Source organism: Cynocephalus volans, chromosome 3 (assembly GCF_027409185.1).
Source record: "Cynocephalus volans isolate mCynVol1 chromosome 3, mCynVol1.pri, whole genome shotgun sequence".
In the NCBI taxonomy this organism is placed as follows: Eukaryota; Metazoa; Chordata; class Mammalia; order Dermoptera; family Cynocephalidae; genus Cynocephalus; species Cynocephalus volans.
This window is the reverse complement of record NC_084462.1, coordinates 19,136,512-19,160,001: the sequence shown is the minus strand read 5'-3', so window position 1 is coordinate 19,160,001 and position 23,490 is coordinate 19,136,512. Positions and strand designations below refer to the sequence as shown.

Below are 23,490 nucleotides of genomic sequence, written 5' to 3'. Positions count from 1 at the left end.
ATGTCATCTGCTCATGTCATTTTCTCACAGCCCCCAACAACCACCTGATGGACTCAGTTGCTCCTTCCTCTGCGTTCTCCTGACACCCTGAAACCAAGCAGGTACCCCCTCCTCAATAAAGCCCCTCAAAAATTTAGATGATAGTCAGCTGTGGCCTTGGTCTTCCAAATAAAAGTGATTTAGAATCTGTCCCTGATGGGCATTTGTGCAATGATCCATCCGTTGCTGAACAGGCACTTCCCGGCACCTTCCTTCTACATAACAAGCCCTTCTCTAGGTGCTGAGGCCAGAGCCGACATCTGGGCTGACAAGGTCCCTGCTGTCTTTGAGCTTATGCTCCTGGGAGGACAAAGACAGTAACCACGTAACAAATAAATACTCATACAGAACATTTGTGTGACAAAACAGAGCCATGTGAAAGCTGGGAACTGTGCTCTCCAACTAACAATTAGGGAGCTGAGTTTTACAACTAGTAATCAAGAAAGGGAGCACAAAGAAACAGCTGAGCACATGAGATGTAGACACTATCTTGACATGTATAGCTGAGATGTTTTTATAGGGAATGAGACCCAGTTTACCCACCAGATGAAAATGCTGACCAACTGTGGACTACAAGGACACCAGAATGGATTGGAGCCAGCAGACTGATGGACAGAGTCCTAGAGCTCTTCCTTTGTCTTCTGAGATTCAAGCAACCAGAAACATCTACAGACTATTCTCCCAGCCCCAACCTTAATCCACAAGATTTCCCTTTAAAAATCCTTTCTTCAACTTTTGAGGAACTCGGGATTTTCAGCATTTGCTGCCCCAGCTCCAATTGCTTGGCCTTGTAATTAAATGCTTAATTTCCCTCAGTGCAACCCCATGTCAGTGTCTTGGCTTAGCTGTGCTTGAGTGAGCGAACCCAAGTTTGGTTCGATAACAACCCTAGCAATCCTCTCTTGATTCACCTCCCTGGTTTTCATGTGATTAACTGTGAAATGGCTGACTTCTCACTGGGACTATGTGCTCCTGAGTCTTACCCTTCATCGAATTCCCGCCCAGGACCAGCACAGAGCAGAAGTCAACAATGACTTCCTGACGAGAGACTGGGTGAGGGAGCACTAGAGTCTTACCACAAAAGGGAAAGCCTGGGTTTGTCTGACATCCCATTCAGAGGGTTTTAGGTGTGGCGTGTTCCAGAAGGCTTTGTCTACATCAGTTATAGCCTCAAGGGCACCCTTGTCTGGAGTTTAGGAAAGCTGGGATTTATGGGTACCTCTGGAGCCTATGTAGACCAGGGAGCCCACCAAGACATTCTCAGAGAAGTCACTGGGGTGTGTTAGAATCAGGCTGCCTCAGAGGATGACAGAGGTAGTCAAGGAAAGAGCTACCAGCTGTCCTGAGGGGTGGTCAGGTTTCTCAGAGGAGATTTAGTTTGCAAAGTACCTCAAGCCCTATAGAAAGAAGTGTATATACCTTAGGGAAGTAAATATAACACAATGTTCTAATTCTTCCAGCAACCTTGGAAGACAGGTATTATTATCCAGGTTTCACAGCTAAAAACTTGAGCTAAATGACTTGCCTAAAGCTACACAGCTAGGAAGTGGAAGAGCTGGGATTCAAGGTCTAGTCTCTCTGAGCCCAAAGCCTGTGCTATTTGTTTTCACATCACTGACAGTTTTGTTCTGAGCACCACATGACCTTGGGGAACTTGTCAGTGGCGTCTTTCCTGTGGAATAAGTCAGAGAATGATCTGTGGAATGTGAAGGCCTGGCAGGTGGCATGTGGAGAAAGGCAGGATGAAGTTGCTAGAGAGATCATGTGGCCAGAATCCTGGCACTAAGAATGAGAAGGGGGGCTGCAGATTTGTTCATTTCCTGGATGGGGCCATTAAAGGTGTTCGGAGATGATGTGGGTGGGTCAGAGCATATGCTGCTTGAGTCTGTAAAAAATTAAACACTGGCTCTTATCTACATTGGCCTAGCAGTGAAGCACCTTTGAAGGTGTTTAAAGAGATACTCGTTCATTTATTTTTAAAGGTACACCCTGTTGTAATATGCTTTCCAGGTTAATAGGAGCAGGTCTCAAATAAAATCAGGATTGGTTTGGCCAACAAATGGATATTCGTGCTAACCTTCCTTTGCCACATAAGATCATGAGGTTTTCTTGACGTAATTTAGTATATGATTAAAAACGAGACCAACTTATTCAACCCAAAAGAGAATGAATTAGTTCAACATAAAACTAGGGTAGCAGACAGTTGGTGGACTTAATTCAGATGTTTGAAGAAAAAAGCCATCTCTTCTATGTGGTACAAAGACCCAGTAGAGAAGAGCCATGGTACGGCCACGTGCATGTTCCCCTCTGTGACAGAACTGGCTCAGAGCTCTCAAGGCACTGAGTAATGAAATGCTCAACAAATTACCTTCTACTTCTCCTCTTGACCATTATTATTTCCTAAAGAGCCCAGAGATAAGTCTGTAATCCTCATCTTCTGGTGTTTAGAACTAAGCTTCTTTTTACAGATGAACATTTACTCTCTAGAAGCTTTAGAACTAAGCTTCTTTTTACAGATGAGCATTTACTGAACACAAATGGTTCAGGTAATAAGCTTTAGGGGAAAAAATTTCTCTTTTGATTTTGAAGTTTCACCCATCTGCACCACTACCACAATTTTTAGACTTGCAAAGTTAATTTTAAGTATCTCAGTAAGAGTACTTCTATGGGACTCCCAGTTCTGGCACTATGGCAGACTAAATAATCTAAAAAGCATGTCACTCCAAAAGTCAGAGGAAATCTGGCTAGAGCATAACAGACATCTTCTTAAATGTGCAGCTGAGCACTCAAGAGAACAAGGTTAAGTATCTAGGGGCCAAGTGCAAGTGGGAAGTGACCCAGGCAAGTTAGTATTCTTAGTAACCAAGGGAGCGGGATTTGATGCCATGGAGGAGGGTCCACAGGGCCTTTGTCCAGTGAAGACAAAGAGAAGGAGCTAAACTCCCTCACATTCTCCAAATAAAACTGAGATCAAGAAAGACCTGTGCCTCAGGGAAAGGGGGACCAGGGCAAACCGACTCACAAGTAGAGGGAGTCAGCTCACTTCCCTCCCTAGGCCTGAGCTCTGGATAGGGGCAGGGAGAAGACAAAAAAAACTCATCCCTGAAAAACTTAAATCCCAGGCCTGCCTTCTTTTAGGTGTGGGATGCCTAGAGAAGGAAAATATGAAACTTATGATTAAAAAGTATCTGGTAGAGATTTGAAAATTTGGATGTCAAAATGGTTAATGACAATTAGAGACTTAAAAAATAATGCACAAAATAATTAAAGAAAGCATAGAAAAACATAAAAGAATGAATTGAAAGAATGAGTACAGAATAAGCCACTATTTATAAAAAAAAGGCAGATTTGAAGATGTAACTAATAGAGCTGTTTAAAATGAAAAAAAGCCATTGAAATTCAAAACTCAATGAATAAACTAAAACGCAAATTAAACACATGTCACTAGGGAATTAAGTTACTGGAAGCTACGTCTGAGGAAATTAGGAAGTAGCACAAAGAGATAAAGAGATGAAAAATATGAAACAGATGCTAAGAGACATGGAGGATAGGATGAAAAGTGATTTCCTATATCTAATAAGAATTCCAGGAGGAGAGAAAAGATAGAAGAGGAGAGGGGCCATATTCAAAAAGATCATGACTGGGAATTTTCTAGGAGACATAAATTTTCAGATTCAAAATGCTTAACAAATCCTGAATAGGATTTAAAAAGAACCTCATGCCTGGCGTATAGTACAACTCCAGGACACAAAAGACCAAGAGATTTTAAAACACAAAGTTACCTACAAAGGAATAAAAACAAGTCAGGAAGCAAGCTTCAAAATCAACAATAGAAACAAGAAGGAAATGAGATATTATCTTTGAACTTTTACAAGGTAACTGGCATTGAAGTAGAGATATTTCCAGATCACCCAGAGCCCAACATGGGAGAACTCACCATTCATAAACCTTCACCGAGAGAACAACAAAAAGATACACCTGAAGGAGAAGGAAGTTGAACCCAGAGGGAAGATGCAGGAACGAATGATGAGCAAACACACAGTAAAATCTAAGCAAGCACTGACTCTGAAACAAGAAGCCAGTGATTGCTACCTTTGGAGATACAGAAAAACAAGGTAGAACTGAAATACTGGACATATAACAAGTGTGATTTAATTGGAATTTAGGAATCTTAAAATCCTATACCACTAGGAGGAAGACAGAGATAATGATTAACTTTAGACTTTGATAACTTAAGCCTGCATGTTAAAATTTTAAGGGCAGCCTTCATCTTTCCCTCCCAGAGCAGAGTGCAAAGGAGTCCAGTGGGGGGTCAGGACCTGTGCAAAGAAGGTGTCCAAGGAGGGCTGCAGCCCTCTCTGGTTGAGAGACTGGCCACATACAGGAGAATTCAACAAATAAGTAAATATACTGAGGATACTGGGAGTCAGAGAAGGGCTAGCATAAATGTGGAAAGGGGACAGCTTGAATGAACTGATGGTTCTGAATTGTATTTGAAGGTACTGGTATAAAGTAATACTTTTCAGAATCTGCAGATAGATGTAGAAACTGCCCTAGTGGTAGACATATGTGCACATGTATATTTCCTAGCTTTGTGCACTGAAGAATGCCTGGAATCAGCGACGCCTCAGTAGCAATGAGCACACCCACTGCCCAGATCTTGGTTTCTAAATACCACTCTCCACTGAAAGGACCCGAAGTTCCTTGGAGAAATGGCTAGAAAAAAAGAGACAAAGAGCCAGATGAGTTGAGAACATCTTGTTGTGCCAGAAGGCAAGGAAGTGCTAAAAGAATAACATGGACATGTCAAAAGAACACAGAAGCCACTGGAAGGGCCTCCCACCAGTCAAATGTAGGGAAGTTTGAGCATCAAAATAAATAATGATAACAATGAATTTATACTCTGTTAAATAAAATGGGAAGTCATAAATTCACACTGATATAAATAAATGAAGAAATAAATAGGAGAAATCTTATAATGAAAGGCCAATTGATAAATGTAGAAGAAATGATTGAATTTTAAAAAATCACTGGTGCTGTCATTGTATTAATTAATTCAGCAAGAAATATCAGTGGATGACAAAACTAGTGAGCGAGAGTTGAAAGGTAAGTGAGTTTACATAATCTCAAAGTGTCTCCCCACAAAATACATATTAATTGTAAAGAGAGGGGTGACTTTGGAGTGGAGAAACCCGGCAAACATCATCCTAGTCAAGTGCACAAAGTTAATTCCACTGATAATGGAACATATAACATCAGATCTAACCCAACAGGGAGTAGTGGGAAGACCCCGGCATCACTTCCCTGATATTCTGCACCAAAAATGCTTAATCTGGATTAATCATGAAGAAACTTCTGATAAACCCAAATTGAGGGGTATTCTAAGATATGATTGGCCGGTAATCTTCAAAACTGTCAAGGTCACCAAAGTCAAGGAATGAGATTGAAGGAGATTAGTGAGACGTGACAACAGGGTGCAGCATGTGTCCGAGACCTGAAACTTTTGCTACCAAAGACATTTTGTGACAACTGGCAAAACGTAGATGTGGTCTTTGGGTGAAGGAGAGTTGTCGGTAAGATTCTTGCTACTTTTTGGTAGTTTCTAAAATACTTTCAAAATGAATAGTAAAAGTAAATTTCTGGGAAACTGAAAACTCCAGCTAAAAATTTTAGCCAATGGCTGCTGGCTGACTGAGGGACCCCGAGAGTAAAGCAGCCCCAGGAGCCGCACACACAGAGGAGGGGCTCGCTTGTGGGCCTGCACGGGGGAGCTTCACTGCACTGGGCGCTCAGAGACAGACGGGGGAGGGTCAGCTGGTGCAGGCCTGGGAAGGGGCAAGACCACCACTGGGAAGGCATGAAGCTTGCCCAGTTAATTCTCCCCCGTGGGACTAAAACCTTTAAACCACCGGGGAAGAGCAGTTAGGGAGAGACAAGCTGATTAAGCACATCCAACCTCTGAGACCAGCCCATAGGGCCCCCTGAGCAGAGACCTCACAACCAAGATGGTGGACATTTAACCCACTGTGTCCCCTGGGAAGTCATCCAGACATAACAATGACCCAGGCCCCACCCCAGAGATTCTGATGAACTGATGTGACATGGGGTCTGGGCATTGGTGTGTTTTAAAATCTCCCCACTGACAGTGTGCAACAGGATTGAGAAACACTGAGCACCTCATGAAGATGCCCCCGGGGCTCCTGGTCTGAGCCAGCAAGGCCTGGGGTCAGCAGCCCAGTCTCTCACCTCCAGGAGGGCTAAGCAATGCAAATGCAATCCAACCTTTGTTCAGGAAAACTGGTGAGAAAATCAACTACGGATCGTAAACACCAAGCCAAGCCAACCACCAGAAAAAGCCAAGTTCACTTATGAACACGGATATAAAAATCTTAACCCAAAACAAAACCAAACAAAATAAACATCACAACTAAATTGTGTTGTCTCAGGAACACTGGAATGGTGAAACATTAAACTAGCAACATAAATCATCTTACCAGCAATTGAAAGCAGAAAAAACAAAACAAAACAAAACATATGAACAACTCAATAGATGAAAAAAATAATTTGATAAAATTAAACTCATTTAAGATTTAAAAAATAAAAAACTCCTAGCAAATCAGGATTAGGAAAGAACTGTCTTAACCCAATACAGGTTAGCTACTAAAAGAACACCTACCAAAATGTTGTAAATGTCATACCTGATGATAAAAACAAAAAGAATTTCTATAAAGTTAGTAATAAAACAAAGATTGTCTTCTATCACCGCCCCAACTCAATACAATACAGGAGGTTCTAGCCCTCCCAGTAAGATTACAAAATACATAAAAAGAAACAAAAGAGAAAAAAAGGATATAAAGATTTCAAAGAAAGAAACAAAACTGCCACTATTAGCAGATGATATAAATACTTTATAGAGAATTATGGAAGAACTAACGAACTAACAAGAGAGTTGCTAAAGTTTCTGGCTATACCACCAGCACCCCAGGCTGCTCCATGGCTTGGCTGTGTCACCCCAGGCAAGTAACTCAATCCCTTATGTCTCATCTGTAAAATAGGGTAATGACAGCTGCTAGAGAATCATTATGAGGATTAAACATGTTAATACTGGTGAAAGCACTTAGAACACAGAAGAGTTTATTAAATAAGCCAAAATATTGAAAATTAAGTTGTGTTTCTATATGCCAGCAACAAAGACAGAAAATGTCATTAAAAATATGCATACTTGAATTAATCCTCACGACAATCTCGCAAATAGTACTACTGACCCCATTTACGGATGAGGAAAATAAGTCACGAAGAAGTTAAGAAATTTGTCAAAGATCACAGAGCTAGGAAAGTGGAGGGCTAAAAAAGAGGGATCCAGGTCTGTCTGATCTGAAGCCTGCAGTCCTCTTTGTATTACAGCTTTTGAGGCACATCGATGGCACCTCACTTTCCTGCCTTTCTGAGAGCAGGATGAAGGTAGGAAAAGACAACCCAGGGCTTTTGCCAAGAAGAAAATAGCTGACAAAGGTAAACTTAAAAAAATGGAAAGACGTATCATAGTCGTGGAGAGAAAGATTCAACATCAATATCTTGAACAAGAGTAGCCAGAAAAATCCTGAGAAAATCAAGCAATACACGTGTGTGTGTGTGTGTGTGTATTGGTGGGGCATGGGGGAGATCTTACCAGATTTAGAACATATTGTATTTTATTATTTTTTAATAATAGTAAATAATTATATTAAAATTTAATAATAATTGTTAAATTATAATTTAATAATAATTAAAAATTATTTATTAAAAATGATAAAATAAAATATACTTCCTTTTCCACTGTTTATTATTAATGTACAAGATAAGCAAAACCAAAAGAAAAAGAAAATACTCATCCTCGAATCCACTGTGGCTCTAACCCAAGATCTTGCACAAAACTCAACTAATCCACTGTTTTCATAGAAAACAACTGATGCCAAGACAGAGAAAGGAGAGGACTGAGAAAGGGCAAAATCATCTGGCTGAATCCACCCAGGGAGGCACCTGGTGGGGATCCAGACAGGGCAAGGTTGCTGGAAGCCTCACACAGATAAGGTTCCAAGTGGGGGCAAAGAGCGAGCTAACTCCCAAAAGCAGAACATGTACTGTGACTGGCCGGGGTTAAGGATGAACAGCTGGTCTCACTGAAGTGTCTTAGGAAGTCTCCGGAATGGCTGTAGGCAAGAGTGGACTGACACCACCAGCCTCATCTATGCCAGCTAAAACTTTCACTGGATGCACATGTGAATTTGCCATCATCGAACCTAGTTACAACATATTTTAAAGTCTCTATAGTTAAACAATGTGGAATTAATGTGTGAATAACCAGACTAACAGAATGAAATAAAAAAGTTCAGAAATATATCCAAGTATACATGGGAATTTAACGCTACAAAGCAGAAGGAAAAAAATGGACTTTTTAATAAATGGCTTTGGGAAAATTACACAGCTATTTGCTAAATAATAAAAATAGATTCACACCTCACTCCGTATATAAGGACAAGTCCCAAATGGATGGAGATCTAAATGTAAAAATGAAACCATAAAAGTGCTTGCATAAAATTGGGTGAATTCCTTAGCCATCTGAAAGCGGGGAAAACCTTTTTACCTGTGATTTAAAATCCAAAAGCATGCAAGAAAAGATTCATAAATTAGGCTTCAATTTTTTTGAATAGCAAAAAATATATACATACTGGTGCTGGGAGTGTAAAATGTTATAACCTGTAGAAGAATGATTTGGCAATATCTAGAAAGTTTACATCCCACTTCTAGAAATTTGCCCCAAAGATACAGTGGCAAAACCACAACATGATTACGTAAAAGACTGAAAACAACTTTTAGGCAGAATAACTCCCCCCACCCCAAAAGATGTTGTCCACATCCTAGTCCCCGGAACCTGTGAGTTATGTTTCCCTATACGGCAGGAGAGACTTTGCAGATGTGAGTAAGGTTAAGAGCCTTAAAAATTGGGAGATTTTCCAGGTGGGTCCTGAGTAATCACACAAGTCCATAAAAGTGGAAAAGGTAGGCAGAAGAGCCGGTCAGAGAGATGAGATAGAAGGAGGAGAGAATCAAAGCCTGAGAAGAACCTGACCTGCCCTGGCTGGCTCTGAAGATGTAGGAAGGGGCCACGAGCCTGGAATGCAGTGGCCTCTAGAAGCTGGGAATGACCTTAGTTAACAGCCAGCATGGAAAAGGGACCTCAGTCCTTCAACCACAGGAACTGAATTCTGCCAAGAACCTGAGTGAACATGGAAGCAAATTCTTCCCCAAAGCCTCCAGAGGGAATGCTGCCCCATGGACATCTTGATTTTAGTCCACAAAAATCCATGTGGACTTCTGACTTACAGAACTGTAAGATAATACATTTGTGTTGTGTAAGCCACTAAGGTTTTGGTAACTTATTATGGCAGCAATAGAAAACCACCATCTGAAATGTCAGTAGAGGACTAGCTAAATCAGCAAACCCTGGCCCACACACACTGGGGAGACCTGTGCACTGTAAGAAGGGATGGGGAGGATCTCCACACACAATGCACAGTAAGCCTCAGAAGCATTGTCAAGTGAAAAGAGCAAAGTGCCACATGCTTCATTCTGTTTAAGAAAGGGGGATACAAATATACATATTGCTTATGTTGCAAAAGCAAAGGATCAAAAACCTAATAAATATGGTTATCTATGGGAGAGAGAAACAACAGGGTAGAGGGGACAAAAGTTTCGATGGATTGAATGTCCCCCCCAAAACTCACTGAAGCTTTATCCCCATTGTAACAGTGTTAAGACGGTGGGAAATCAGACTACGGCAGTGTTCAAATGGGGTCTTTAAGAGGTGATTGGATCTTGATGACTATGCCTTCGTGAATGGATTAGACCATTCACAGACTGATGGTTTACTGGTTTAGTGGGTTATCTCGAGAGTGGCACTTGTAGCTTTATAAGGAGAGTAAGTGAGCACATTAAAGAGCTCTTGCCACTCTCTCCATGTGATTGCCTGCATCAGCATGGGAGTCTGTACAAAGCCCCCACCAACAAGAAGGCCCTCACCAGATGTGCCCCCTAGAACGTGGACTTCCCAAACTCTAAAACTGTAAAGAATAAATTTCACTTCTTTATAAATTACCCAGTTTCAAAGTATCCTGTTACAAGCAACAGAAAATGGACTAATACAAAAATAAACTTCTGGGAGTATAACTTTTTAATAGTGTTGACTTTGAGATCACGTAAATGAGTTACATACTCAAAAATAAATTAAAAATGAACTAAAAATTTTTTTTAAATAAGGTGATTTCTCAAAAAAGCAATTACTAAAAATTGAAGCAAAAGAACAAAACAAAACAAAATACCTGAAAGGAATGAATTTAATTCTATATTAAGATGGTAACACAACCACAGAGATAAAAGAATTATGTTATGTGGCTTTAGAACTCAGTATTTTGACTCTACACTCATGGTATAATATATTCTAAGGACAAGCACTTAAATTTCATTCAATAGTCTTATTGTTAGGCACACCTTTGAAATCACCATTTTGAAACTCTTAGTACAATAGTGTGATAAAGAAAATAAGTAATTAGTTAAGGTTTATAAAAAACACAATTTTAGTGTAAGAGAAAAAATATTTAATGTATAAATTGAAGGTTAATAATCTTAAATTTGAGTTGGAAATATCAGCATAAACTCATGATGTTTCAAAAATTCTGTTTTTCTCTCTCTGTCCACTGGAAAGGCTAGAAGCCATGACTAGCCAGTAGCAATGAGCACACCCCCACCTCGGTGCCCAGGTTATGGTCTTTAAATACCATTGGACACTAAATGAAACCAAGGCCCTTGTGGGAACAGCTCCATCTGAACTTGGGGCAGGAAGGCACAAGGTCCTAGGACACCTGTTGTACAAAAAAGGAAAGCAGTCATCAAAGACTAGTGTCTTCATGTCAAAAGGCCCAGAACATGAAGGGCTGCCCAGGCCAAAGATGAGTCAATTTTAGGTTCCAAAAGAATAATGACTACCAGTGATTGAAATACACTCAATACATAAAAACTTATGCTTTCATAAGGATACTCAGGAAAAGAGATGGCAGAACAAAAAAAGAAAGAAAAATCTGTCTAACATCGGGAGTAACTAGGGGACCAATTCCTTACTCCAAAAACTGGTAATTAAAGGTAAAGAATTAAGCATTTATCCTGCCTTCTTGTATTTTAAGGTATCTAAATAGTCTGAGGGATGAGGGGAAGTGCTTCTTTTCAGAGTTCCAGCTACTAAATGAGGAAAGATTGATAGAATTAGAAAATTACCATTTTGAATATCCAAGGAAAGTAATTAATTCAGGCAAAGATCATGGACAGATGAAATCGTTAGATAAAAAGCTGATGGGGGGATTGACAAAGTAGGGATCAGGCTGTTACAACCTGCTGCTTGATTTAGCATCCCTAAGAGTGGGGCAACTAGACCTTCTGTGCCTTCTGAGCCGCTGCAGTAGGAAGTACACAGCACTACCTGGGAAGCATTCTTGCCAACAACCACTAAAACAAACAAAAAAGAAAGAAAGAAACAAGAAAACAAATTTAAAAAGTGGAAATGAAATCTAATCAAGCCTTCTAAAGGAGTTTCCAGTTTATGGGACACATGTGGGTAGAGGAACAAGTCAAGGGACACCACAAGGAAGTGAACAGGTGCATCTCCAATGCAGACACTCCACGAAACACCGACTGGGTTTTGTCCACAAGGCAATGGCATGGGGGAGGTAAGGGGAGGAGACTCCTCTAAATTAAAAGGGACTTAACCTACAGTGACAGAAAGCAGATGAGTGGCTTCCAGGATGGGGACGATTGGTAGAGAGGGACACCAAGGGCTGCAAGGACACTTTTGGGGGTGATGGATATGCTTCTTATCTTGTGGTGATGGTTTCACAGGTGTATGTCTATGTATATCTAAGTCAAAATTTATCAGACTATCCACTTTGAGTACATGCAGTTTATTGCATGTTAATTATACCTCAGTAAAGCTGTTAAATTTTTTTTTTAAGATTTAAGAGACATGACAAGAAAATGCATAGTGTGACTCTTGTGTGGATCCCGTTTTTATCAAAACCATAGTAAAAAGATGTTTTTGGAAAATTTGAGGAAATTTAAATATGGACTGGTTAGTAGATGATATTAAGGAATTTTTAATAATTTCATCAGATGTGATAACTTCATTATAATTATGAGAGAAAATATCCATATTTTAAGGTAAGGTTTTCATTGAAGTAAGACATATAGAAAAGTGCACAGGCCACAGGAGAATGCACAAAATGAGCCAGATCCAGATTGAGAAACAACATTCCTGGCATTCCAGAAGCCCACCTCCATCCCACCTCCCCAGTTTACACATTCCAGTCACTATCTCCCCCAATGATAACAACAAGGCCCAAAGAGAACCAGTATTCTAACACCAAAGGTTACTTTTCCCTGTTTTGGAACTTTATATAAACGGAGCCATACAGTACATACTCAAATTAGGAGTAGGACTTCTTTTACTCAACACTATGTTTGTAAAATTCATCCACATTGGTGTGCTACAGATTGGATGCCCCCCAACTCCCCAACCTCATTGAGGCTTCTTAATCCCCATGGTAACTGTTGAGGGTGGGAAATCCTATTATGGTAATTGAAGGTGGGGCCTTGAAGAGGTGATTGGATTGTAGGACCGTGCCATAGTGAATGGATTAATAAAGGTGGTTGGGGCATGGTTCTGAGGGCTTTAAAAGGCCTTTGCTCTGCCATTTTCTGCCATGTGAGACCCATGCATTGCTGTAAAGCCATCACAAAAGAAGACTCACTAGATGTGTTCCCTGGACTTTGGACTTCCCAGCCTCTGAAACTGTGAGCAATAAATTTCGTTTTCTTTATAAATTACCTAGTTTTGTGTATTTTGTTATAAGCAACAGAAACAGACTAATACATGGTGCATGTACATATATTTTAGAGATGCATGTGAAGTCTGCAGGGGCTAAATGACATGTGGTCTGGAATATGCTTTAAAATACTTCTGCAACACAAAAAAGGGGAATTGATGAAAGTGGCAAAATCTTGAGAATTGTTGAATCTGGGTGATGGGTACATGAGGGTTCATTATATTACTCTCTTTCTTTTTGGGTATACTAAAAAGTTTTATATTAAAAATACAAAGAAATAGGTTGTAGGACAGAAACATAAAGCAAGTACGCTGTGGCAGAGAAACTGTGCTACATGTCCACCCCCTCTTTTCCTCTTCTTGGGCAGATGCCCTTGCAGTGAAATTGGAGCCATGTGACCAAGGTCTGGTCAATAGGAGAAGGGCAGAAGTAGTGCAATCCACTTCGAGGCCTGCTCTGGAAGCACAAAATAAAACTCTCGTATGCTGAGCCATGGAGATGTTGGTATTTCTATGTCACTGCAGCCTAGTCTAGCCTAATACCAAATTCTAGAGCTTCTAGAGAGCACTGCATCAGTGGCTTTCACGGTGCTCAGCTATAATGGCATCATTAGACACCAAAGACTATATCACATGCTTCTGTGGCCCCTATAGTGCTTGCCCAGTGCCTTCTGCTGATGGACTTTACAGTGCCACAATTGGTTTTCGTGAGATATCATGATTCTTCTCCTATAGTCATATTTTCTTCTAAGTGTTTTAAAGTTTGCTTTTATCATTTTGGTTTTCATTCGCTGGCGATTCATTTTCTTAATTTGATGTGAGGGAGGGATATTCTGTTATTTTCCAAGGGGAATAATTGTTCCAGCCCCATATATGGATCAGTTCCATCTAGATGATTCAGGATCCTACATGGATTTCCAGAAACATTTGCTTAATAAAACTTTTGAAGATGTATATAGGATGTGTTCCCTAATTTGTGGCCAATTTCCAGGAGTGAATCTTCTTACAATATAGTACAAGTACTGTCATGAAAATCACTAGGATTTTACTGTAAACAATAACTATTTTGAAATTTTACTACTTCTTATAATTTGGCTCTTTGTCTTTTTTCTCCAGCTTTTATTAGAACATGGCACTGGCAGACTGCAGTATTCATCAATGCCAGTGAGATCTTATTCAAGTGCAACCCTGTCACAGACCCCTGAGCCCTCCAGCGGCTTGCTGTGGCATTTGGAGTCAGATCCAAAGTCTTTCCTGTGGTCCACTCTCTCAGCTCCTGTGTGATCTGCCCCCATCTCTCCAGACTCACTTCCTGCCACTCTGTGCTGCAACCCCTTTACTCCAGCCACCCTGGCCTCCCTGCTGTCCTTCAAATATAACGTGTACATTCCCTTCCCAGCAGATGGAGGTCCTTCCTCCAAAGAGGGAACTTTTTTCCCTTACAGCAGAAACTGTATCAGTTTTTGTTTGCCGCTATATTCCACATGTCTAGGATAGCACCTGGAGATAGAACACGCTCTAAAAATATTATTGAATGAATGCATATTCTACGACAGATAAATTATACCAAACAATTAATACCATTAGTACATTTGGTAGCTAATTATGATACAGAACTTAAAAAACTCAACCAACCACGCAATCAAATTTTGGGTATCTATTCTGAACCACAAATTGAATTTTAACCCTTATTATCACTTCTTCTATTATGTAATAGGACCCCAGTCTAACATCTTTCCCATGTCTTTCCACATCCAGTCCCCGGCATCTGAGTTGTCTCCAGTCTCTGGTTCTCCTCCTCCAAACACAACCACCTCTCAACCACCCCTAAGTTTGCTCCAGCTATTGATTAACCTTCCTGCTAAGGCTCACTCAATGATGCCTCAAGTAAGTCCCAACGTTGCTCTTCAGAAACTCCAGCTCCCAGTTTTATGATACATACCTGCCCCTCTACAATCCACCTAGAGATGGACGTCTTCCCGTCATAGCCTGGCCGGAACTGAAGAGTGGCTGAGCGAGGGCTGATGTTGGAAATGACCAGATTGGATGGGGCGCCAGGAAGATCTAGAGATGAATGAGAGGAAAGGTAGAGAGTTCAATTCTGTCACAGCTTAGGAAAGGTATTAAACACGTCAGCAAGTAAACAGTTTCAAAATAATTCTATACCAAAAAAGGATTTGTTTTCAAAACCATGAAAGTGAGCAGTACGGCTTCCTCCAGGAACATCATCACAGAATGATTTTTACTTTGTTAGGGTCAAATTCATGCCATCTGAAGTGGCATTAGGAGACACATTATTAACATGACCTCCTAGATGACAAACTCTGAAGGTAGAAATCATGTCTTATTTATCGCTGCACATCACAGGTAATTAAAAGATACTTGTTGCATGAAAAAAGGGATGAATAAATGTAATTACTCCTGGCTCCTGAAAAAAAGAAAGAATTGAATGTCCATGCTCCATCTCATAACTACCACGATGCCTTGGAAAGCATCGATGGGGCAAGGGTGGAGGGAAGCTTGTACAAACCCATGTATTGCTTCTAGGCAGCATGACACAGGGAGGTGTTTAGGTCTTGAGCCTTAGGCTTCTTGGGTCTGGTTTCCAAGACAACCAAATTCAGGTGAAAGTGCAGAACTCTTTCCACTCTACCCATATGCAGTTGCTCTGGCAACGAGACTCGCATCATCTGAGGTTACCTATGGCTTAAGCCTATTCATAAACTACAAACCCTTTGGTAGTCTGCTCCCCAAAGAGCCTCTTCCACTCGGAAGTGTAATACTATGAGTTCAAAATGAAAGCTTTTATATTATCGTGCAATGCAAAATACTCCAGAGAAAGATAATGGATGAGATGAAGAGGAAAGTGCAGTGTAAGCACAGCTTTCAGACTGCACTATTTCTGAGAGTGATTTCCTAATGTGCCATTGCTTGGAGTATTTAAAACCAGGTCTTGCACAGAGACAATAAAACCACTTTGGTGATCAATTCAGTATTGGCACAGGCAGGTTCTCTAGGATCTCAAGGGTCCTTTCCACATCTAGCTTAATGAATTTGAAGCAGAAAATGTTTAAATTGAAGGACAAGTGACTCTTTTCTTTATATTTCTCAGCTGTCTGGATTCTTAAATGGTTCTTTAGTCATTATTGGATGTAAACTTCAAGCACAGCAAACAAAGTACAGCTCCCCAAAAGTGATCATCATTATAAGAGTTTGCTTCCAGCCAGTACTTAAGACGGCTCCGACACGTCTAGGATCATTCTCCAGCTACAGGTGATCTGTTCTGCCAACGAAGCAACAGCAACTCCACTGCCTCCCTTCACCTTGGTTAATCCTATACAGCGCGCCTCAATTTCCTCTCTCCTTCTCCACTCTGCTGTTCCAGGTGCAGTGTGGGCCACAGTAACACTGGATGAAGAGGCCTTCCAGAGGTCAGCTAACTCATTTCCCTGCCCTGGCTGGACCGTGTCCAAGCCATCCCAGGAAAAACCTGCTAATTCACACACAGATGTGCTTCCACTACTACCCTCACTCCGTGTACGATGTAGCCATTTCTTACAATTTAAACAGTATGCCGTCATCATCACTACTGTTTTGGACGTATTAGTGATATTTTAATATATGCTTTGGGAATTGTTGTTAAATATTTTATATGTGTATATGGGAACTGGCTATTTGTGTGAAATAAATGAAAAAGTAAAAGAATACACTTTATCATTATTTTATTTTTTACTGTATTTTGTAAATGCATTTCTGAAAAATACTGACTTGCCTTAGAGGAAAGGGTCTCAAAAGGTAGTCCCTGGACAGTAGCAGCAGCACCTGAGAACCTGTTCCAATGGCAGCATCACAAGCCTCTCCCCAGACCCACGAATTTGACACTTGTGGTGGGGCCCAGCAGTGTGTTGTTAACAAGCCCCTGTGATGCTGATGCACGTAGCAGTGTAAGAGCCACTGCCTTAGAGGGAGGACAGTGCCAATGGTCTATTGGTGGACAGAAAGACCTGCTTAAGGCTCCCCTGCTGGCAGGGGAGGTAGCTCAGGGCTTAATCAAACACTGCCTAGCAAGTACTAGGTGAGGTCACAATGCCCAGAGCAGAGGCAACATGCTCCCTCACACTCCTCCTCTGCTTTCACACACAACTTGTGGGACTGCTGGGCTGTCGCATTTAGAGCAGAATCTGTGAGAAGAGGCAAAGAATGGTGGACGCACATATTCTTGTGGGGATTCTTTTTTTTTTTTTTTAACTGCATACATTTTATTTGTTTTGTATTCTCTTCAGATCATGCACGTCTCCTTCCCAAGAAAATAATTAGGTTATAAAAACTGACCTGGATGTGGGGGATAACTATAGGGGATAAATGCTGCTTTCAAATGGATCTTTCAGGCCCTTATGAATGAGGTGGTCATACTTTTCTCAAAGACCAAAATAAGTCAAACTGGCATCTTTTAAACAGCAAGAGACTTACAGCTTTAATTAAATAATTGAACTGATAGCCCCATGATATTTCTTCACATTCACATGTATTTGTGAATTCCTTGGAAAAACACCTACATTTTAAACATAAACTTTAAAATTGGAGAGAAAGAGTTGAGTAGCAATTTTCTAAAGCTGACATGAGTGTGCCGAACATTTAGGAAGATAATCTGAATCTCAAAAGGACATGATAACGCGTGCCTACACCAAAAAGCAAGCTCCACTGTAGCAGCTTGCTCAGCATGAGCGCTCTCTCCTCTCACCTAACAAAGTTTTCTCTCTCCTTCTCTTTGCCTTTTCTTCCCAACTTCTCCTACTTCTTTTTCTTATTGCAAACCCAAATTGTTATTGTTTTGTTAAGTAAATAAAGTTTTTTGCTTCCTATTCTTGATTTTAATGTGAATATTTCCAATTTATCTTTCTCAAAAAGAAAAAAGGTTGCACTTTACTTCTGCGTTTTGGGTTCCCTGGAGGGTGAGTACCTCGGTGCTGGTGCAGAGTCTCAAGGCTCTTGAGATCACACTCATGTTTTGTGGAATCCAAATCTCTCTCTTTCCCCTTCAGCACATTTCCCCCAATCCACACACTGACAGAAGAGAAGTTAAGCCATGATCAAATACACTGGAAAACAAGGCTGAAGTTGGGTCGACACCACTTACCCTTGAACACCTGAGCAGGAGACTGATACCCCTTATCAAGGCACTTAGTGGCTTCTGCAGAAAAATGCCAACTGACTTCAAGTGTCAGAAGTTTCGAAGGGAGAGGCAACAGCAGGAAAACCACTGCTTTACTGACCTGGAGGCACTCCAGAAGAAATGGTGGATGAAGTCGGCAGGCCAGTGCCCACAGCAGTCACAGCAGCCACGTCAATGGTGTAGGTGGTGAGAGATGACAGGCCTTTAATCTTATACTCATGGGTCGTGCTGTTCAAAGTGTGTGTGAGACGAGAGTCGTTCTTTCCATACACCTCCCAGGAAATCTGATAGCCTACAGAGTAATAATACAAGAGCTGACTCAGGGTCTCCTGCAAGCCCAGGGCTGAGGCTGAATGTCATGGTGTTATCTTTGCAGATCTGGGCAAATCTGCTAAAGCCCATTAGTATCCACTGCCCCACCAAAATAAAGCTCAGAGTGAAGGCCCCTGCTTTGTGCTCCCATAGAGTTCTCCTGCACCCTTCTCACAACACTAGTGCCTGTCTTTCCCTGACAGAGAGAGCTTCAGGAGGACGGGGGCTTGTCTGAGATTCAGGTAACCTCACCTGGTACATGGACTGAAGAATGGTGAGTGGTGACTGCCAGCCTGCTGTGCTCTATTTCACCTTCTCTTGTCAAATTATGGATGCATTTCTCTAATGTTTCCATTTTTATAAGTTGATATTTTCATTATATAGTACCCTAAATTAGTGGCATGCTTTTGGGCTGCAAATAATTTGTGGAAACTCCTCTACCTTTTTTCCTTTATGAAATGATCGATAGGCCACTCTTCCATTTTGCAAAGACCTTTGCCTGGAAAAATTTCCTTTAATCTGAGTTCATGAGTTTTGCTTCTCGCTCTGCCTCTCCCCTTTTTGAATATCCTGTTTTCCCAGCAAAATTTGATTTTCCCCTATACTCTGTTCAGTCCAGTGGGGCCTCACGATCACAATTTATTCAACCTCAGATTCCATCATGATTTGGGGCTTAGAGAAAAAAGACCCAACTAGCTCCTCCTTGGAGGGGAGTTTATGTGATTAGAGAATGCTTAAAAGTGTCTTTTAAAGAGGGAGACAATGATGGAAAGAGCTCATGGGCCAAAGGAAAACCACCAAAAATGCTTGCTCTTTCTTCTTTTCAGTCAATAAACTCTGTGATACTGAAGCACTAGGACACATCTTAAACTTCCTTCTCATTCTGACGGCAGTAATAAATAAAGTTAGAAAGTTGCACTTACAGGTAAACAAGAATTTAGAGGATAGCGTCTTGGGACTTTAATATTTAAAAAAAAAAAAAAAAAATTAATGTCAAGACCGGCTCCCCACTTGCTATCCCCGCAGCCCTCATACAGCCCGGCAACTGCTGTATGCTGACACAGGTGACTGCTCCCTTGCTGGGGTGGTACAGAGGGAACATGAAAGAAATAAAGGCAACCAGAGGGGTGGCCTGATCACTTGGTGCCTCAAGGGCACATTAAGAGCCCCCGGATTAAGTGAGCTGAGTCACTGAGTGGAGGCGGCTCTCCTGGCTTCTGGGCTTTGCCGCAGGCCCATGTGGCTCACTGAACCGCCCTCCTCTCTGTGTTTGCCTACGGCTGTGCAGCCTCTCCAGCCCTAGTCAGTCTTGAGCAGCCTGACCACCAGGCTGGCCACTCACTGCTGCCTCCTCCCTCCTCCCACCCCTAATTCTCGACCCTAGAATCTCCCTCCTCCTCATCTGCCCACCACGATGTCTGGTCTGCTCATTCTCAATGGACCAGCAATAAAATCACAATGCTCTCCATCAGTTCCTTCTTTTTGGCTAATTCAGAATTTTGGAAATAACTGTACAATCAGAAACACAAAAACCTTCAGGACCATGAGTACTAACAACATCAAATACATAGAGGGTATTTACAATGTTTCTGGTAGTGTTCTAAGCACTTTGCCTATATTGATTCACTTAACCCTCACAACACACCTTTGAAATTGGACCCATTGTTATCCCCATTTTACAAAAGAGGAAAACAAAGCCCAGAGAGCTTCATGAACTTGCTGGAAAACTGAACTGTCCTGCTCTAGAGCCCAGGCTCCTCCTCAAGGCTACAATATCCTGCTTCCCACAGAGCCTCCTTCTTCACCACCTTCTCTTGATGTGTTTAAGTAAACTTCAAAACCATCCCTTGCCTTGGTAGGTCATGCCTGATAAATCTCTAAATAATTGCATATTCAGGGTCTACTCTGCATGTACAAGAAGAGGAAGGTTTGTATAATACTACAACCTTGTCTGCCAGAAAATTTTATTTATTTAAAAGCTATTCTCCATCAAAATTTACCAAAACACAGCATCTTGTTCATCACGTCAACCTGGAGCTGAAACACCAATAATGCCAGCATCTCTAGTAAGTGCCACATTACTGGAATTATCAGTATCAAAATTGATAATATGGCATGCTCAAATTGTTATGGATACAAACAAAAACCAAATGGACAACTAAAGAGCCTCATCTGCTCAGGCAAGGCACATGAAAAACACCAGCCGAGAGAAAGCGCTGGCCTGGAACTGGGATGAGGGTTGGCATGTGGTGCCTGCGAGAGCACAGATGGACAGCGTGGTGAGCATGTGGTGGGCAAAGATGCCCTCTGATTCGCACACAGCTTTTTTGGGGTGTACGTGGTAGACTCTGGCAGCTCTGGCCAGCGAACGTTTCATCTGGCTGCAGCGTGCAAGAGGAGAAAGGGTAGATGAGAGAGGTGCCCGGAGCCAGGAGCCAGGGCACCTCCAGCTTGCATCCTAACTGCTCCGAATGGCTGCCTAACTGAGACTAATGACCAGAGGAGCTTCAGAAATAATTTTCTGTTGATCTGAAGTAAATTCTCTACAAGAGAGCAGTACATCCAATCACCAACTGTCTGTCTGCATCCTGGCCCTCATAAATCAGAGTTTACGGAGGGAGAGTGGAAGCTACTGAAATTTACAATGAGAGCGCAGTGGGCAATTTACTTAGGCGGGCACATGGCCACCCCCTGTTCGATGCTTCCCTCTCATTCCAGGCTCCAAATTAAAATGAAGGCATCGGGGGTGCTCACCGTGGACCAAGACTGATAAAGCATTGCTTCTGATAGGATCTCTAGACTGTTAAATGGCACTGTACAGAGCACCAAGCTTTCAGGCTGTCATGTGCTCCCAGAAGCTGCCTTTAGTATCAGCGTATGGCATTAGCAGGAGGTCTTCGAAACGATGGCGGTGCCACGTCAACCTTTCCTGAAATTGGCTTTTGGAGGCCAGGTTTGTGTGCAAACACAGTTTTTCTTTTGCTGTACTTGATAAAATACTCTACTCTCAGCACAAAATAGACCTTCCTGGTGCTGCCGGCATGTTTCACTGGAAATCCATGTGTATTAGGGGGTGAAAAGTGTCAGGGCAGAGCATCGAGTGCCGGGGGAGCTCCACTGAGGGCAGATGTCACTGGCTGATGAAACAATAACCGTCCCATCTCACCTCCTGTAGGACCTCTTCTTCTACAGCATTTCTCAAAGACAGGGCTGCAGCATCCCTCGCAGTTTCTAGTGACACAGTGTATGTTTCATAGTGTGGGCAGGCATGGAAAAAGCACAGACCAGACACAGAGAGATGGGGACAATGTGGCCACCCTAGGAGGAAAAAGCAGTGTCTACCTGGAGCCCTGACCTAGACCTTTGCTGCCCACTGCAGCACAGTCACTTCCAATCAGGCCTCGGTGGGGGGCAGGCACTGGCTGAATCCAACTCTGAAAAACCTGAGCTTCAAAGGTCAATTTCTATGATAAACAATAGACGGTTGCTTGGAACTACAGATATTTGTTTAAATAAAATACAAAAATGAGTTCATTAAGCCCTATTAGCTGGTGAAACAGATAATCATAAATTGTAAATACTATATTGGCAACCACCACTTCGCCATGAAATGTTGGCTCAACTCAAATGACTATGCCCAAGGATTTTCTCTAAGCTTTATAACAAGAACGGGGTATGTGGTGTGTTCAGAAAGGGCAGGGACTAAATGTTCATATCTGTAAAAAGGGATGACCTTCGGTGTCAAAGCTGTCTACCGAGGAGTCTTAGTCAGATTTCTAACACACGACAGGCTATGGAGCTCAAAAGCCCACTGGGCAGATACAATTTATCCACTGCTCTCACACGTGCAGTCCCAGTTCCAAAATCAATGGTAAGTATAGCTCTAATTCAGTCCGTGAAATTTGTCCCTGGGGGACTGAGCTGGAATGTCTTTTTCTTCCAAATCGTAGCCTCCTGCTAAGCTTTTTTATTCCACTCCCCCCCCAGTTTGTTTATCCTTCCGTTTATGGTTTAAAGCCATATTAAACTAAACTAAGTTCCTGCTATCTATAACGTTCCTCTTCCGCCTCACCCCCTCCCTTTCTTTAATTCCTTCTACTCCAGGCAATGGAAGGTTTTTTGTTTTGTTTGTTGTTTGTTTTTTACATATTTGGAACTTGCAATCCTATACTAAGAAGACTTGAGAATGAACAACAGATCAGGGGGGTTCATTCCAATTTCAATAGTGACTTTTTCCTAGTGCTGGAGTTATGACATTGTTTAAAGTGGGTGTTTCTAAACATAAGCTTCTTGAAGGCAGAGCGAGATTCATAAATTTACTCTTTAAAAGTTAGGGCTAGAGGTGGTATCTGCTCAATGGTGCCCTTGTGTGATGTGATCTAAGTACACTATTCTATCTGGGGATCTAGTTGACACAGATGATTACAGAACATTTCACAGATTCATAGTTGTGGGGTTGGTGCCAGGTTTGCTGCGTAACGGGAGAGAACAGAGAAGTTCAGTGTAGAAACAGAGTTCCTAGACTGAGCCCTGAGGTGCCTAGGACACCGCAGTGACCTCCCAGGAGCACCGCAGGGAAACACACAGATGCTCGATGCCTGTCAGACACCATGTGAGCATCCAGCGGGAGGGAGTTCACAGGTTCAAGATCAGAGCCTACCACATGCCTTTGGATGCATCCTAACTTTGCAGAGCAGAGTTTTTGGTGTTTGCTGTGATAAGAAAACAAGTACCACGTGAAAACCAGCACAGACCAGGAAATGAAGGGGGCAGGGTCCAACCTAGTTCCAAGGTTTGAGAAGCCGGGCAGTGCCCCGTGGGTGATACACCCTGTTAGGAACTAACAGTGGCTACTGAGGAAGGAAATGCAAACTGTTTTCTTTCAATTAATATGTATTACTTTTTAAATGGCTATTAAGTTGTTAGCACATAAGTACTTAAGTTGTTTGGCCCTCACTACTTAATAAACAGAACTGTTAGGTATTTCTTTGGCCTTGGGGTGCTTTGAGAAACTTACTGAGACACTAAGAGAGCTGTGGATGGGGGAAGACGAGGATCC

General features: G+C 41.8%; 1 protein-coding gene across 1 annotated transcript in view; it reads right to left on the bottom strand.

Moving 5' to 3' along the window:
• SDK1 (sidekick cell adhesion molecule 1) overlaps positions 1-23,490 on the bottom strand; it is a 983,203-nt gene that overhangs the window by 147,121 nt on the left and 812,592 nt on the right. Inside the window, exons 21-22 of the mRNA XM_063090679.1 lie at positions 18,220-18,411; positions 14,889-15,010 (exon numbers count right to left, since the gene is read on the bottom strand). Of these exons, the coding sequence (XP_062946749.1) occupies positions 14,889-15,010; positions 18,220-18,411 (314 nt within the window). The remainder of the gene's footprint in view (positions 1-14,888; positions 15,011-18,219; positions 18,412-23,490) is intronic.